The sequence below is a fragment of the Protopterus annectens genome, chromosome 13.part0, assembly GCF_019279795.1.
Source record: "Protopterus annectens isolate FY-2018-M chromosome 13.part0, PAN1.0, whole genome shotgun sequence".
Taxonomy (NCBI): Eukaryota; Metazoa; Chordata; order Ceratodontiformes; family Protopteridae; genus Protopterus; species Protopterus annectens.
In genome coordinates, this window is record NC_056747.1 from 253,079,155 (window position 1) to 253,098,545 (window position 19,391).

Below are 19,391 nucleotides of genomic sequence, written 5' to 3' on the forward strand. Positions count from 1 at the left end.
AGTTACTTATTGTAATGGTGTTCTTAACTACCATTCATAAAAAACACATGCCAGCAAGAGAAACAAAAGAACACATAAGGCGGAGCTTAATTTGCCAGAGAGGTATTAAAGTAAATGGAACTGTACACAAAACCACATGGTTAGTCTGACAAGTTTTGGGTTGAAAACCTTTATAAGCACTTAGCAATAATGGACTACTATGGGAACATGAGCAAATAGCACCATGTGCCACACAAGTGGCATGAAGCTGTGGTTACTTTGATGAGTGGATGGGAAACCACAAATTTGTCCCATGGGCTCCACCTGTGCCCCTCACTGACAGGGATGGCAGGTGCTGACTGAGGTTTCTTTTTTGGGGAAAAACTCTTGGCTAAGCTTGTAAGGGCCCCAGGGACATTAGCCTAGTAACCTCCTATGACCCTACCAATACAGGACTAACCATTAGTGTAATGCATGAAATTAAATGCCGTCCGGTCCACTACTGATACTTGTAACTACTATGAGAGAAATGCACCCAATGGGACAATTCCTTTCACTTTGGTATTTCTTTATTTCATGTGATCTCTGGACCAGGTAAGGCATAAAGACCTTGTCATATTCTAGAGCGGGCCACCTTGAGGGAATGGGGCCCCATTGGGTCAAATTGGTCCAACAGGCCCAAGACCAGCCATGGCTTTAACAAATAGCATAGCACAGCACAACTACTTCCCTTGCTGACAAAACTAGATAAGCAATCACAGAGTGCAAAACATATTGTTCATGTACATCAAAGCATTAAACACAAATAGTCTCAAAAAATATTTACTGCAAAAACTACCAGTCTACTGCTTAGGCTCTAAAGGTCTTAACAGTTTCAAGTTCAGCTCATCTTCCTGAACACCCTCAATAGCAACAGAAAATACATGCTCACATCCCAAACTACAGATTCTGCAATATCCTTAAGAATCAATGTAAAAGATGCTTCTTTTCACTCCCCTATTCACCACAGTAACATTTTGTCTACAGCATATTATTCTGCTATTCTACATAGAAAGCTTAGCAAGCAGATCCTCCAATTTAGCTCACTGCAAAGCAAAATCAATGTTTTTTTTTTTCACAACAATGCAGAAGGTATTAAAAATGCCAACAAAAAAAGTGTGTTTGAATTCATGGCACAAAAGAGATAACACCCTAGTACCCAAGCAAACTCTCATCAACTTGTAACACAAGAAATGGGGTGGGAGATATGAAGCAGACAATGCCAGCGGACCTATTCATAGGTTGGTACTAGGCTATCAGCCCTAGGGCCTATACAAGCCTAGCCATAACACTTCCCTGGCTATTTCTTCCCACACTATTTACTTCCCTGGACTCCTGTCTAGCAGGGCGACTGACGTGATCCCCGGGGTGAATTTCCTTGCTCCCATCCAATCGTCAAGGTTCCTTTTGAAGAGGACCAAAGAGGCACTCTGCTTGACATGTATGGGCAATCTATTCCACAGTCTGGGGAGTCTCTGGGTCAGGAACATCCCAAACTACGAGGAGGAGGAGGTATCTCAATCTGCTACAATGCTTACACCAAATGGAAGCTGTGTATTGTGGATTAGGCAGTGCAAGTACCAACATGTGCACATTCACCAAAAAGTACTGCTGCAGCTAGAATAACGTACAGACATGCACATGCATCAATATGTTTTGCTTTCCCTACAACACCCCCCTCCCCACCGACTGCCATGTGGAGCAGGTCTTACACTGCAGCAAAACAATAATGGAGGATGGATGGTACACTGGATATGCTCTATAGTTTGTGGCTTAAAAAAGTTAAGGTTCCACTGCAAAGCTACCCTCCTAGGTAGCTCCTAATCAAGGGGGTGGTCAGCTAAACCTTGGCTAGCCAATGAGAACACTGAAGAAAAAGACGCAAGGGGAAACAGTAATATACTAATCCACAAGATTGCATAACAAAATACAACTGAAAAGTTCTCAGAATTCAAATATCCACAAAGCAAAATCAAAGTAGTGCTCAAACTTGTTGCAACCTTAATCTGCTTTCTAAGGAAGCCAAATCCAACCAAACAAAAGGATCACTTAACCTTGTCAAAAATTAATTACTGGTAAAGCATAGACAACTCCCCAAAATTCAAAACTAAACTTAAAGTATGCAGATTTACGTATGCGTTTTAAAATTTGTTGTCAAAACTACCACCTTCATATTCAAACTGCTTCCCTAGTGACTAGTTCAGCCAATATTATACCGACCACTCTCCTATACACACTAAAATAATCTAAAGCATTTTAATTTTTCATATCCAAAACAAGTCAATGCCAGCATCCATTTTTGGTTTAACCAATGTCACCACTTTCAATGCTGACAGAAAAGTCAATTAATTTCAAAAAGCCGAATGCAAATGTCAATTTGGCATATGATAAATGTCTTACTATATTACTGCAGATAACGCACTCTCAGCCCAATGTACGTGCAAGTAAAGGCTTCTTATTAGTGTTATGAGAGTAGTCTAATGGTTAAGGTGTTTGCCTTACAAACATAAGGTGCAGGGTTTGAGTCTCAAGGGATAATTGGCTAGGCTTAAAAAAATGGCCCACAAGGGCAGTTAGCCTACTACTAACCTATGAACATTTCTATGATGCCTCAAAATACTAACACTAGTTGTACTAGCCCATCAATAAAAAGGAGATCTTCTTTAGGGATTTCACCAGAACAGATCTACTGTATGTCAGCTTGTAGAATACATATGCAAAGTTCTGAACACCCCCTTTCAACTGAGAGGGCTGTCACCTTCACCTCTGACTTAACTAGCACCTAAACAGCTGTATATAAAAAGTCAGTATTCATTCATCCACCCTTAAGAGAATGGTAAATTTAGGAATAAACCTGTGAGAATTCCCATATTAATAAACTGCATAACAAAAGGAGGAAATAATGAAGTTGCAAGAACTCCCCCCCCCACCACCTCAAGACCACAAATGAAATTTCAGTAGGATGTTGGATACAGATCCTTAAGAACCATTACCATTTAGAATATTATATTTATAAAGCTATAGAAAAATATTCTAAGTACTAAGCCAACACAGGAATGGAGCAAGGAGATCCTGCCAACAGGAATTACTACAAGCAGGGATGTCAATAAAAATTAGACAAGGGGTAGAATGTACTGGAGAACACTGGCAGAGGAAGGGAAAGGTAACAGAGTGGGATGAGGCCAAGCAGAATTTTGGACTGCAAGTTGGAGTCTGCTTTCCCTATTAGAAATGGATATCAAAAGGAAAAGAGATGGGGGAGTGTTAAGTGAAAGACCAGCTCCGCTAGAGTTTTACTTGAATCTATAACAGAAGCTGCTGTTAAATGGATAATTAAGTAGGGCATATACAACACTGCACAATAACTAAAGCAGTAAATCAGAAGAGGTTAGAAAAGTTTGGGTAGAAAGACTGAAAAGCCCAAGACTACCTCAGAGAATTTTCCTGGAGTTCATGGCAGATGCTGAAGGTGTGATAGAAGAGACAGACAGAGGTAACTAAAAACATGTTTATAGGAGTGTAACTAATTAGAAGATTTTAAAATTCCCTACAAAGTACTTTAATACTGAACGAGCAAATGGCTGTAACTAATGAAATAATTTGTGTGCACCTTCATCTTAAGTGATCATGGGTGTTTAATAAAACAAAACAAAAAAAAAAACACAATCATGCAAGCAATGAACTTAAGAGCACTATTAGAAAATGTAAAGCAAAACAAATTTAAGAGTGACACAAATACCAAAGGAAACTACAACTGTTTCTTCAGCTATGGAAGAAAATTAAGGATCATCATCCGACAATGGGACAGCCGCATACAAAGTTTGTTTTAAAGTCTCTGTTATTAATAATGAAGAACAAAGATTCTAAGGTTAAAACCAAACTTTGAAAATACGAAAAAGTCAATAAAAAGTCTCAACCAGATCTAAATAAGCGCTTTCCTCCACTTGAGAGGAAAACTTCATCAGATAAATTAAAGTAAAGCTATACAAACATTCTAACCGAACAAACAAAATTGGTCACATGATAGGTGAGCCTCCAAAAAAACATTACGAGTTAAAGGACCAGACTAGTAAATTCACCGTACTAATGCTTTGAATTGTAAAATACAGACAACTGAGACTTGGTCATTTAAACCTTGTGGAACCAATGCAGTAAGTCTCAGTTGCCATTGTAATTCCATTTTCTCCAAGTATAATGGCCATGGTCCATCTCTTTCATTCAATGAAACAGTACCTATCACAAAAAAATAAATAAACTTGTGGTTCAGAAACTCCATAAAACATGTTTTGCCAGGGCATTCTGCAGCTTTCTTTTTTTATATCATATAGATGTCCGTAAATCCTGTCGTGAAGCCTCCTTTCCATTTTTCCTATATAGAACCTTTTACAGTATAAACACGTAGCACAGTAGGTAACGCTTGTTGTGTTACAGTCAAAGGACCCTTTAAGGTAATCAAAAAAAATCACTCACAGTAAAAAGTTTTTCCAACCGAAATGAACTTACAATAGGGGTATCTTTGGACTTCGTTACCTTAATATCCCTTTCCAATATAAACTTCAAATCATTGCCCCTTCTGAAAATTACATTTCGATCATTTCCTACTCGTTCTTGTATCTCACTTCCATGCCCAAAAATCATCCAACTCTTCTTCAGGATGTCCAAAGTATCATAGGTATCAGCCGAAAGGCAGTAATAAAGGATCCAGTATGTTCATCTTGATCAATAATATTCATCATTTTTGATTTCTGATGCACTGAACTTATCAAAGTAGGAGCAAAGAATAAAACTTCCATCATATAATCATTCAAAAAGATGGAAGAGTAACCTCGTTGGAGAAATATTCTTTAGAAGGATACATTCATCCCAAATAATCTTCTCTACTCTCTATTCTAGCAGCTCGGACAAAGTGCCCTTTAACTGCCGCCTTCTTCTACGAGAGCAAGTGCACACTTGAATAGTGCAAGAAAGCATTAGAATATATGTGCTCTTGTGAAATATTTTGGAGACAAAGCACTGGTTACCAATATCATTCGTTAACACCACATATAGGTAGGATATATCCTTATCATGAGTTTCAGATGTGAACTGTAAGAAAGTAGCAGTGTTATTCAAGTCATGAACTCAGTTATCAGGTGTTTATTCCCTTCCCATAAAATGAAAATATCAACCGGGTACTCTGTGCAAAATTTACAGTATCTGAAAAAAGGGTTTTCCACCAAAAATGTCTTTTTCCACTGGACCATGACCACATTTGCAAACATATCTCAACAGGCTGAACCCATAGACACTCCTTTTATTTGTAGGAAGTATTCTCTTTCAAAACTGATGAAGTTGTTTTTCAAGACCAACTCACAAGTTTTCAAACAAGTTAAATTCTTCCTGTTCTATGCTGTTATTGAATAAATATTCGCAAACCATTCTATCCCAAGTTGTTGTGGGATACAAGAATAAAGATCTTTTACATCAACTGTAATGAAAATACAAGATTTATTAAATGTTATTTCAACATTTTTTCAAAACTTTCCATAAATCGCGGCAGATTATTTTTTCTTTAAGAACACAGGACTTTAACCAAATATTTGGATATCAAAGCTGAAGGATGAGTAACAGAACCTCTTCCATCTACTATTAGACGGAATGGTGGCTGGTCTATATCTTTATGTACTTTGGGTAAAGTAGTAGGAGTCACCGTTTGTTAAATTCAAATAAATATATTCTTTAATGGAAATTGTCCACCTATCAACAAATCTTTTAAATTACAGTGTATTCTATTATAAACTGAATTAAGTTCACTCAGAGAAACCTTTTGGTATGTTTCATCGTCTAAACTCTCATCCATTTTCTTCAAAAAGTAATCCTTATTTATTATGATTAATCCATCACCTTTATCAGGTTTCATAAGCTTTAACAGGTCATTAGTCTGTAAATCATTCAAAAATTTTCTTTCATCTGATGTTACATTATCTAATTCCCATTTATTCATCTTTTTTCTTTTTTTAACAAACTCCTTATATTACCTTCACAAATTATTTTTGTAGCATTGTAAAACTGAATGCACTGGGGGATTGTAAGTGCTAGAGACATGTAATGGCTCTATTACTGGCTAAACATGTTGGAATAACATATTTAAATTTAATTTCCTAATAAAGTTTAAGATCCAAGCGTACAGTTGTCAAATCAGCTCATTTTGTTGGCACAAATCTGAGGCCTTTGGATGGGAAATTGCAACATTCCACACTTGGATCAAATTTAGAATATGAAATACACAAAAATCTCATGCGGAGTTTCTTGTTATGATGCAAGGTGGCAAATTAAAATAATCCTCATCTCCATTTTCCATTTATCACATTACACAGTTCAAGATTACTAACAATTAGGTTCTCCACCCCTGTGTGATCAGTGTCCTCTCTGTCCCCCCTCCAAGAGGTTTCACTGGTAATTCGTCTGTTGGTAGGAATAATTCACAATTTGTCCATTCAGACATTGAGGATCAATGTGGGTGAATAGTCTTGTTCTAAAAAGAACTGTCATTATATTGTTGCTCATGTCTGTCATTACTGCTTTTTAGTTTGTCATTGCTTTTTGGAATTTAATATCCAACAATGCACTGAGCTCATCCATAATGGTATCACACACTCTGTCCCCAAGCATATATCAATATGTTACAAGATAAATTTAGTGCTAACTTTACCCACCTGCCCAAACTGCAGTCCCCCTTTATACATGAAATTTTAGAAATAAGGAGAGACCTCAGATTTTCAATGCAGACCATTACAGAAAAACAACCATCACCGTACAGAATACTGTACTCATAAAACAGCAGAAAATGTTCTAAAAACTAAGCCAACACAGTAATGGAGAAAGGAGATTTTCCCAATAGTGAAGACTACAAATTAGGAGTACAGGAAATAAGCAAGAGGGGAGTTGGAATTTACTGGAGAAAACTGGTAAAGAAACCAAGGTATTGGGAGCAAATAATTACCTTTCCCTCTCTGACTGAATGGGAAGATGCCAAAATTCATTTGGACTGCAGGCTAGAGATTGATATCAATCCTTGATAGGGATATCAAAGTATAAGCAAACAGAACAGAAAGAAACAGGGGCATCCTAAGTGAAGAACCAGCACTGGTGGAGTTTTTAGTAGAAGCTAGAATGGAAATTGTTTAGAGATCATAGAAAGTTAGAAAGGATTGTAGAGAGAGACTGGATTAGCAATGCACAAAGAAACAATGGGAGGATATCTCTATGGCTACCAAATTGCAACAAAGTCCATAAGATTTAAGATCTTTGCTTGAAGTGTTTGCATAGGTATTTTTATACTCCAAGCAGACCCCCAAAGAATTTTTCTTCAGATAAATTGCAAATGTTGGAGGTGCGATGTAGAAGAAACAGGTAACTGGGAACGCATTTTTGGGGAGTGTATTAAGTTGGCATACTATAAAAATTCCCTGCAGACTACTCTGTCAGAAATACTAGTTGAGCAAAACAGTGTAACTAAGGAAATGTTTTAATCTGCGATACAGAATTGGAACTGTCTACACAAAGTAAAGTCTTGTTGAGTTTAATTCTGGTGGCTGCCAAAAAAGCAATTACTAGAAAATGGAAATCAAAGTCTAAGCCAACCATATTAGACACAGTGAGTATAGTAACACAGATAAATGAACTGGAAGTTGGATCTTTAGAAAACGGTAGGAGCAAATTACATTGACCATACATTCTAACAGATAAGGCATCTGAATTTAGATAAAAACATTGTAGGTTTGAGTCCTACCATGGTCATACAAAAGCAACAAAACAAATCTGAAGGTACCAGACCGAAATAAGTCTATGACAAATTGCAAAAACAATCCACTCTGGTGGACCCTTGGTATAAACAGGTCGTACAACAAAATAAAGAAAATCCTGACTAGCAAACAGAATGTGCACAACACAGCAAAAACACCTATTAGTCTAAATAAGAAAATAAGGAGACTAGTACAGTCTTCAAAAGCAAAATGTGAGGCAAAAAATAGCATCCAAATCTAACAATAACCATATGACATTTTTCAGTTAAGTCCGCAAATTTTATTTATTTGACATTTGTTTACCAGTGTGCTCTGACTGGGTCTACAGAACCCATTTTCAGCGAAGGCCCAGGGAGAAAAGCTTCACATACAATTCAACACAAAGACATTATAGCCCAAAAGACAACACAAGTGACATGAGGAATACTAAACAAAATGACATGAGGAATACTAAACAAAAATAAGTTGCTAGAACATAAACTATGTTACAAGACAGACTACACATCTGGACAATTCTATAAAATTGTATTAGACAATTTTAGCCGTTCTAACAACATACAGATTGTCTACACTTAGGCCAAGTGTACAGAAGTAGTATGCAGGTAGTACAATGTAGGACATCGGTTGCTATAGTACATGAAAAAGAAAATGTTGGCTTCAGTTTGGAAAATAATAGCAGAAGAGTTAGTGATGCAGAAAGACAGTGAGAGAGAGTTAAGAAGAACAGATGCATTACAGACTAAGCAGTAGCTTAAGGACATGGTATAGAAACAAAGGGAGGAGTTACAAGGGACATTAGGATCTTGTAGACTGAAGGAGTGAGATGTGGCAAAAGAAGAAAATGAAGCTAGCGTGCAAGAGGAAGAGCTGAGCATTAGGCCGGATTTATACAGGAGCAGAGCCATGTATTTTTAAGATTTTTTTTTTTGAAGAGGCTTTAAAGTGGGTCATACCAGGCATAGATCTGGTAGCAAGAGGGAGCGAATTCCATAGTTTAGGGGAGAGAGAGAGAGAGAGGGAGAGGGAGAGGGAGCTGTTTTTTTTTTTTTTTTTGGAGGGTGGGGTTGAGACAGCCAAGAGATCTTTGTCTTCTGATCGTATGGCTCTATTTGGTGTAGAAGGTGTGACTAAGTTGGCTAGTGCAGGGCAGGCAGGCGGCTTGAAAATAAGGTTGTGCAAAGTGGATAGCTGGATAAAAGCAAGTAAGTTGGGAAGCTCAAGCCAATTTAGTTTTAATAGCAAAGGGCAACACCCAACAATGTGCAGAACTAGTTGTAGATGGCATCACCTATATTCAGGCAAAAGATAATAGCAAATCTGCTAGCCAATACATTCAGCTCAAATGTTACCACCCCCATCACCTCCTATTACCCCCCCCCCCAAGAAATACCATCCACCATTCCTCTACCAGTTCTACCCAAATAACAGGTCACCACTAAGCTCCCTACAGCCAAAAACACAGCTTTGATGGACTGTATGAATATCCCAAGATGTCTTTTAAATAGCTTGAAACGGGACCTATTAGACCCTCTAACAACTCTAACCAGTCTACAGACTGAGTGGAAGACAATAACAGTCATCCTTCTGCATAAAGGGGAACCTTCAGCACACCCAGAAAATTAGGCAATTTTGAGAAGTCTTATACGCAAGGTCATGGAAAGAATAATATAAATAAACGGCATAGAAAACCTCCAAACACTGGACCCAGCCCAGTTCAGCTTTGTCAAGGGCAGGTCATGCTTGCTCAGTCTGTTGGACTTCTTTGAGAAAAAATCAGTAGGACCACAAACAAGGGTAAAAAAAACAGTGCATACAGCCTTCCTTGATCTGGCTAAAGCATTTGACACATCTTCCCTCTCAGATATCATAGATAAACTCACAAAACTGGGCATAAATCCCTACGTCACCAGATGGATAGCCGAATGGCTTACAGACAGGACACATGCTGTTAGAATGAGTGAATTCAGATCCAGCAAAGATGCCAATTACTAGTGGTGTGTAAAACAGCTCAGTACTGGGACCTCTCCTGTTTGGAATATACTTCTTTGAAGTCAAGGCTAATGTAGAAGGCCTTTAGCTAATTAAGTTTGCCAAGGACTGCAACTTGGGGGCAATCCTCGAATCCCACAACAAAGTAGACATCCTTCAGAAGGGTCTGACTCAAACATACGATTGGTGCCATGGTCTTAAAAGTTAATGCAAAAAAAAAAAAAAAGGAAGTCATAACTCCCTGCAAATTAAAGCATTAATAGCACCCCCCACCACCAAGACTGGACTCAAGAGTGACAGATGGTACACAGATAGATAGTGGCCTGAACTTTGACCTCCACATGTCCACAGTGGTGAGGAAGTCCTTCTATGTGGCACAGCTTATAAGTAAAGTCATGGCATCCAGATCCAACAAAGTTACAGTCCAATGTACTCGGTCCTTTTCAGATCAACAATCGAGTGCAATGCACCCTTTGGCATGTAACTGACCAGATACTTGCAGAGATTCCTTACAAAAAATGCAGGGTTTAAACAATATGTCCTATGTGGTTAGACTAAAAACCCTATCCCTTTACTCTGTCTCCTATGGACTATTAAGGGGTGAGCTACGCCTAACCTACTAGGCACTCACAAACCCAGCACTGATGGAACAGTTACACATTTGTAATACAAACTGCATGACGATCACCTGATCTAGGGATCTAAACCTGGTCTGTGACATGAGCAAAACATGCTGGAGAAACAGATATATATATATGTCTCAGAGATTACCCCTTCCCTGGAACAGGCTTCATATTCATGTAAGGCAGTGCCCTTCCCTGACCCTCTTCAAACACAGTTTGGATCAGCAGATGGGGAATTGTAAATTTGCTCCCTGGGTGAAATCCACACACCTTACTGACGGGGTAGTTCGTAAAATACTCAAAGCCATAGGCATAAATGTAAACCATCCTCTAGCCCTTAGGGATCAAAAATCAGGTAAAATTCTGGTAATAATGGCTAGAGTCATAAGGGCTCTTGGGCCATTAGCCTAGTAATCTCCTATGAACATAGAAAAAGAAAAGGGAATTGTGGGGCAATACATGCAGAATAACACTTTGGAAGAAGAATGATGTTTAAAAGACTGCAGAAATATAATGAGCTTTGTAATGTTCGACTGACAACTGTACAGAAGTTTTTTGTGAAGTTTGCAACTGAAAACATATCAATATGGTTGCTTTTCATTTATATAAAAATGTATGACTGCCTAAAGTGATAATTCACTGTTTGTTTATTTATTTCCATTTGTTTACCAGGATGGTCCACTGGGCCAAAAGTGCCCATTTTCAGTGGAGGCCCAGGAAGAAAAGCTCCACATACAAAAGAAATTTAAATACAATCACATTTTCTACTTACACAGAGAGATAACCACAAAAAAACAAACATACAATTTTTTTACAAATTTCTACCTAGAATAACAAATGCAGTATACATTATATACAAAGTACATCATCTGCTTTAAATATTGTAGAGTGAAGACAGCAACAGATAGTTGCATAACTGTGAAGCAGAGGGGAGAAAAAAAAAGTTAGTGAGATCAGGTAGGGGGAGATGCTCTGTAGTTGTAGCCACATGTACATTGCCATAGAACTAAGAGATGCTGCTTTACACACTTTTTGAAGGATATGTGATTGGAAATAGTCCTGACAGAGCTGGGTAGGGAATTTTACGTTTTAGCAATGGTACAGGAGTAGAGAGCTTGACCAACTGCTAGATTGGGAATTTGCACTTTTAGAATGAATTAATTTTCAGATCTGAATTGTCAGGAGGGCTTATGGAGAGTAAACAGGGTGGCGAGGGATGGGCAATTGGAAGGTCTGGTAATGATATTGTGAGCTGTGGTTAACTGCAAGTAGGTTAGATAATGGAGAAGTTCGAGCCATTTTAGTTTGCGTAGGGAAATGTAGTGATGGGAGGAGCAAGTTTCTTTGGTAGCAAACCTAGCAACCTTGTTATAACAGGACTTGATCTTGGATTTTAAGGAGCTTTGGATTTTAAGGAGCTTTGAATGTTAGTGAACAAATGAGCACTGCATAAAAGTGAAGGAAGCAAACAGGATAGTGCAAGGGTTTGTCTAACGGTGGGTGTGAGGTACAATTTATGCTAACAGAGAGTGCCTAGTTTCTGATTTTTTTCATGCAGTTTTGGATGTGTAGATCGAAGGTCAAGTGTTAGTCTATAACAACTCCTAGAAGTTTAGTTTGTGATACTGCTCTAATGCAGGTTTTGTTTTGTGAATAGATATTAAAATCTGCTCTACTTAGGGGGGGTTGATTTTTTGGGGGTGAATAAAAGCAGGTTAGTTTTGCTGGGGTTAAGGGCTAGATAGCTGTTATTCATCCATTCCTCAGCGATTGAGAAAGCATGTTAGGTCCTAGATAGGAGTTCGTCAGCAGAGTCTGCAATGCAGATAATGGTCAAATCGTCTGCATACTGTATTACACGATTTAGGGGAAGAGTGGAGTGGAAGCCATTAATGAATATGCTAAAAAGGAGAGGTCCCAATATGGATCCTTGGGGAACTCTTGGGTGTATATTGAGGAATGGTGAGAAATAGTGGAGCCATTTAGTGGTTTGCTGCCTTGTTGGTTAGATAATCAGAGATCCAGTTAAGACTGGGGGGTGACATTCCCAAATTGGATAGCTTTGCCAGGAGTAAGGGGTGGGATATAGTGTTGAAGGCCTTGGAGACGTCCAGAAAGAGAGAGGAGACAATTTTTCCAGGTGTCCCTTGCTTGGGTCACAGTGTCCACGAATGATAGGAGTGCAGTGGTGGTAATGTGATATGGGCGTAATCCATGTTGAGATGGGGATAATATTTTATTTTCTGTTATGAAATTTAGGAGCTGAGCATGGATCCATTTCTCCAGGATTTTGGATAGTGGGGAGAGTATTGCAATTAGCTGGAAAATGGTGAAATCTATGTTAGGGCCACCTTTGTGAAATGGGTGTATGTAGCCTTTTTTTCTAGATTACAGGTACATGAGACACTTGGGAGGATCTGTTGATTAATATGCTAATGGGGTAGGCTACAGATTTGGCTGACATTTGTAAGTAATCTGGGGTTAGATTATCTGGAGCAGTTCTGCAGGGTTTTAGTTTGAGTAATAATTTGTGAATGGTAGCTGTGGGGATAGGGGAGAAAGAAAAGCAAGCATTGGGGTGGTTGTGTGAAGGCTGCATGAGTGTGTCTTTGCCAGCTTTAGAAATCGTTTGTGGGAAGCTGACAGAGTTTGGAGATGGTGTCTATGAAGTGTGTGTTGAAGAGGGTTCCTATTTCATTGGGGGATTTGTCTGGATGTGGCCATGGGTTGTTTTTGCTACCTGGATGCAGTAAACTAGAGATGGTACCCCAAAATTACTTAGCGTTGAAAACATATCAGTATGGTTTCTTTTCATTTATAAAAATGTATGACTGCAAAGAATAATGGTAATGGCTAAACCAAGGAAAAGTTTGGGAATACGCTTGCTCAAAATCTGTCTGAAGCAGCTCCAATGCATCCAACTGAGACAAAAAGTAACAAGGAACTTCAGGAAGAATGTGATGAGCAAGGTCACCAATATTAAATACATGTAATGTCATGAACTCAATTTTGAGTAACAAGAGTACCTGAAGAATAGCACAAAATATTTGAAAAAAAAAATGGTTCTCCTAATAAAAGGTTAGAGGGAGCTAGCACTGCTGCCACAAATGACAGAAAGTACGTACAGGCAGGCCAGCATGTCCTCACCTGCCACCAATAAAATCGACAAACAGCACACAAAAAATCCACAGAACAAATATAGTGCAGCATGCATATCATTTAGAAAATTTACATCCAAGCAAGAAAAAAATTAAATGGTCAACAATTATAATTCTTTTTCTTGAAAAAAATTAACAGTAAATTAATACATTTTAGGGAGCAGCACACAAAAGAGCTCCGGAAGCAGTTCAGAATAAAATGTAAACATACACTTTAACAGTAACCTATTATTCAGGACTTCACTGTACTATGGATCAAGTATTACATTACACTCAGAACCACATTACATTATTTTATAAAAACACACACACACACATAATATATATACATATATATATATATATATATATATATATATATATATATATATAATTATATTACACACACACACGTATGTATTGTCCCAATTCAAAATACTTATATGTGCTTTACAAATGTCTCAAATTTATACCCCACTTATGATTACAAAAGGACTTTGTCCACAAGGAGCCCACCTCCCCTGGCAAGGCCCAAAAGCTCTAGGATCGAAATAAAAAAAACTTGCAGCTTGCAAAAATATGTCTATATTAAATGAAAGGCAAAAGCTTCATGGCTGTAGTGTCTCCAGAAACAAGAAGCTTAAAGTTCATTCAGGAAATTACAATATTATTCTATTAACACACAGCCATTTCAGAAAGTCATGCCCAAAAAAAAAAAAAAATAAATTTTAATACGAAATGGAAAAGGTAACCAAGACACACCCACTCCTGAGACAATACAAAGGCTAGACAAACACTACAATTTAAAAGTGCAGAAAAGAAACTAGTTAAACAAGAGGTTCAAAACATTGTTTCACATGGCACACAATGTACACTAGGCACACAGAATTATTTAGGTGGCCTTGTGGTTGCTTTCACCGATTGCATCTCAACCTACCCACATCATCCAACTGCCACAAAACAAGTAAGTGAGTTAACACAGTTTTTATTGTGATGTTGTACATATCAACATATGTAGGTCAGTGTTATTTAAAACAAAGTACTTTCTGCCATACAACTCATTAGTTTGCAGCACAACATACAAGTGAAATAAGTGTGAATTGCAAATAAAGTACAATGACAAAAAGTGACAGACACACAATGGGCTTCCCAGAGAATCATTGTCTGTAAAAGTAAGAACAGATGGACAAAGACAGGTTATCCTATCTTGAGGAACCTTTGTTCAAACAGGAGGCACAATTCACAGCTATCACGTGTGTGTGGTGGGGAGGTGTATTCAGTAAAAATATCAATAAATTTCATCCAAAGAAATATTTATTTTAAATTGTAATGAACGAAGATCACAATTTACACACTGCAACAGATATAACAGACAAACTAGCATTAATGATAGAAACACCAAGCACAAAAACTTCTACATAAAACTTTTTGGACACCTGGCTTCAGGACAGACTAGCTTCTTTCTCCGCAGAACAACATGTAGGATATCAATAACACAAACTGCAAACTCAAGTCAGCATTTCCATTATAAATCTTGCAAGGAATACCTGCAAAAAGTAAGGATATAATGTCTGAAGACCAAGTAAGACTTTCTTTCAGAAAAAAAGGTTCAACAAGGCAATGAACCAGACATTGCATAATCATTAAGAATTAAGGCCAGAATCCTAATGTATAAACCCTTTATCTCTAAAATTCAATGGTGCATATTCTATTACAAAATTATGCCAAAATATTTCCTAAATCACTTCACCTGCAGCAGCAAATAATTTCAGAATACATGAAAGCTCGGTTTAATGTACCCACATTTTTCTGGGCAACTTTGGACGTGTCCCGAGGGACTGAGAGCCTAAAGCCATTTTGACATACATAAAAATAAAATGATAAAAGTGCATACTAATCATTTTAGTTTGAGGCAACAAACTTCAAAGTTAGTACATTTAACATGGGGAGTGTATAAGGTGTGGTCCCCTAAAGCAAAACAAAAAGTTATAACAAATTCTAAATATGTTATTCTTTACATACATTGGCAAGTGATGCCTTTCCCAAAGAACTCCAGAGAGTAGCTATCAGAGTAAGGTTTGTAACTGCATGCCATGGGGAGCACCAACTTGAACTACTGTACCAAAATACAGATAATAGGTTTGATTCATAATATTCAGGAATACAGACACAAGAATACTCCTAAAGTTACAATACTAACAAGTACACTTCACTCACCTGCAAACATGACTCAAAGCCATTTTTGTTTTAAAAATTTATACATACAGTTAAAAACAATGGATTTCATATCAAGTATATTAGCTGTAAGTACACTCAAAAACCTTAACGCATTAAGTTCTACGAAACGCTGCACCATGAGATTTAACTTTACAAAGTAAAATCTTAGTACTAGGCGAACATTAAGACATCAACACAACAATGCCCTTCTGACCACCAATGAATGAAAAAAGGTGCGGTTTAAAACCAAATTAAAATATGTATATAAAAAACAGTTACAGCTGCATTATTTCTTGCACTTCATTTTACTCATTTGAAAGCAAACCAACATTAAACGTGTTCATTATACTTCTTTCTATAGGTTGAAGAAAATGGGGTGAAGTTCTTAACAGAAACCAAAACCATGGTTCAAATGTATGTTTTACTGTAACTGAACCTTTTCATCACTGCATACATGCATAATATAAAGTTTGCCCCTAAAGGGTTGCAAAAAATGCCTTACTGCTGGTTTGACTACACCAATCATTTAGTACTGACAGTTCAGGAATTAAGAGCAAACACTGGGAAGAATGGTTAGACTTAAAAAAGCAATATGGTGCATACCTCTCAACTGTCCTTGATTTTTACTCAATTATTGGCTCTACCCTTTTTAAGCCTTCCTAAATCTGAAGGCTTCTCGAGAAACAGTGGGGGATTACATTTAATAAACAATTACAATAACAGCAGTTTCAGATTTCTTTTCCTTCAGAAAAAAATATATTAATTCACATTTTCTTATTCTGTCATTGTCTTAAGTTAATTTTACTAGTATTTAAAACTGTCTCTGATTCTTTGTTAATTTGCCCCTGAAGGGTTGAGAGCTATGCTCTGGGGTCGTTGCCCCAGTAAACCAATGAGCCTATTAAGAAGTAAATAAATACAGCTATACTTACTTTTTTACATTAGCTTCCCCATTTGGAATCCGGCGTAACTTCTTCTTTTTCAGAATCTTGACTGCCCTCCTGCACAAGGTTTCAGAGTCCAACATTTCCTTGACTTTTCCATATGACCCTTCTCCAAGTAAGTCCCCCATTAAATATCTGCCAATCAGCTTGGCCCGTTTACGTCTAGGCTGGTAGATGACCTCCGTAGAATCAATACGATGAATGAAAGTGTCCATGTTCATTATCAGTTCATTATCAGACAGGTAATCCATCTGCTCATTCCCTTCAAAATCCATAATGGATCCCCCTTAAGCCTAAATCCTTCTAAAACTTTGGTATCTCTAAACGAGGTCCTTGAATTCAGTCAGCCATTTGTATATGGAAACATACTAAACTACTCACACCTGAAACTAATGAACCTGTTGAATGTGTCAGGGAGGCTAGCTTATCTTTACACCTTACAGATACAATACTGCAAAAGAAAAAAAATGCAAAAGCAGTAGCAGCTCCGGAAGCTTTCTGACACATGTAAAGCCCTTTAAGAGCCACAATAACTACTTTACAGTTCCTACAAACTTGCAGGAACCTTAAAAGTAAAATTCTCAGATTATTTTTAAACTTAGTGCTCAGTCTGAACTGCAGTGCTAACAACTGCAACACACTACTATAGCAAAATATTGTCAATAGCAGGATGTCAACCCCCAAAACGGAGCCACTGGTATAATAACAGAGTCCCTGAATAGATATCAGTTTTCAAAGTGTAATACTTATCTGACTTTACAAGTACCAATAAGTTGAAAAAAATCTTCTCCATTCCCAAAATAGACCCCCAAAAACATCAACGTTAACACCGGCCTGCGGTGCTCACAAGTACAACGGTCGTGGCTAGATTCCCATGGCTGACGGGACCCCACTTTCGTCACGACTGACGTCATGAGGCGGGGAAAGGGAGGAGTAGAGGAGGACTCAGCTATCAGTTGTCTAGCGGGAAAGGGAAGCGGTAGTAATATCTTCCCGTGTAATCCGCCATTTGGTACACGATATTTTCAAGGGTATTTTTAATAACTGGTATGTAGTTATATTTTAATAATGATGAGGTATATATCTGTATTTTTAATACTACAGAGTTATATTTAAATGTTTTGTTTAAACTTAAAAATGTTGATTTAAATGTTAAACTCGTTTGTTATATGTGCAAAGTACATACTTAGAAGGAGTAGACCATTTTTGGCACGATGTAATTTTGCGTAAATATATATTTTTATAATATATTTTGTAATAAGTGGAGACATTGATAAGTTTGCGAATGTTAGTTATGTAGGTTGATCATAAAACTGCGTGTGGGAATAATTATCCCTTGCAAGCTGTTCTGTAAATTGGTTTAAACTGCTTAGATACATGGCTTTTAATAAAAATTGTTAATAACGGGCACTAATTTTCTGTGATAAATTGTTTGTAACTGTTGGTCCAGGCGTGAGAAAAATGTACGATCTGTCGAAAAACAATATATATATTATGTAAAACAAAATTACAGTTGCAGTTTAATGTGTGTGATTGAACCTAAGAAAATGTGTATATTTTTTCCTCTTTCTTCCAGATTCCATTATTCGATTAAAAGTTGCGAGAAAGTGTTTATAATAATTAAGTCTTAATGTATATTATGTTAAATTATCAAAATATCATATTTTTATTTATTGGTGAGGGGAATACATGTTAGCTTGTTGATTCAAATTATGTCACTGTTTTCTCTGTATTTGATGCATATCATCTAATGCACAGTAAGTGTATTTACTTTGGGTTGGATTCTCATTCTTATTTTGGGGGGGGGGGGGGCAATTAGTAACCTTTAATGGTGAATGTAAAACTGCCAAAAATTCACGTGTGTCACATTTTTGTTTGTTTTGGGGGGGACTGAAATATCTGTTAAAGAACCACTAGGGACAGAATTGAAAAAAATGTATTTATTTTACCAGATAGTTCTTCACAATCCAAATTTGTCAGGACTGCGAGGTCCCCACTCTGAGCCAGTAATCAAGGAGCCTTAATCTTCACCACTGACACTGGAGAGGGTCATTCACTTGGAATACAAATGGATACACTCAGTATTTCACAATTTCCCTTAAGAAAACACAGGGAGTACACTCAGTCCAGGGTCTGGATTTCTCTATCTGTCTCCCTCCATGTCCCCAATAAGACTCCCCACTAGTACAGCTGTATCCTCAGCTGAGTGTCCAAGCCAAGTCCTCCAGAACCCTCTCTGTGAAAGCAGTGCTTTGTCTCCCTGACCCAAGTAGACACACACACACTTTGAGATTTAATTTTCACACACACACACCCGCTCTCTTGAGAAAGGCTGGTACAGATTACCCGTTCTACCAACATTGCCCAGACTATAAAGTAGATTCACTGTCACCAGTCAGTTACTGTAAGGCTCTTAAAAGGGTATCCAATTATACTGAGTGACATTAATATTAATACAAATGGTAATGTTGACCAAACAGCTAGGCTTCAAAAGTGGCCACCGTTATCACCAAATAAATATGTGCAAATACTCTCAAAATTAAATTTAAATATTTTTCTAAAAGGACTAGACACAGTGAAAAGTTTAAATATATTTAATAATCAAAGAACAAGAAAGTACTAAGTTCTCTTCCCCTACCCGAGACTTGCTCATATCTTCTACTGTGTTTGGTATAATTA

At 37.5% G+C, this 19,391-nt stretch overlaps 1 protein-coding gene across 1 annotated transcript in view; it reads right to left on the reverse strand.

The window, feature by feature from the left end:
- STK11 (serine/threonine kinase 11) overlaps positions 1 to 17,649 on the reverse strand; it is a 1,536,697-nt gene extending 1,519,048 nt beyond the window's left edge. The window contains exon 1 of the mRNA XM_044054803.1: positions 16,701 to 17,649. Coding sequence (XP_043910738.1) covers positions 16,701 to 16,987 — 287 coding nt within the window. The 5' untranslated portion in view covers positions 16,988 to 17,649. The remainder of the gene's footprint in view (positions 1 to 16,700) is intronic.
- Between the last annotated feature and the right edge of the window lie 1,742 nt (positions 17,650 to 19,391).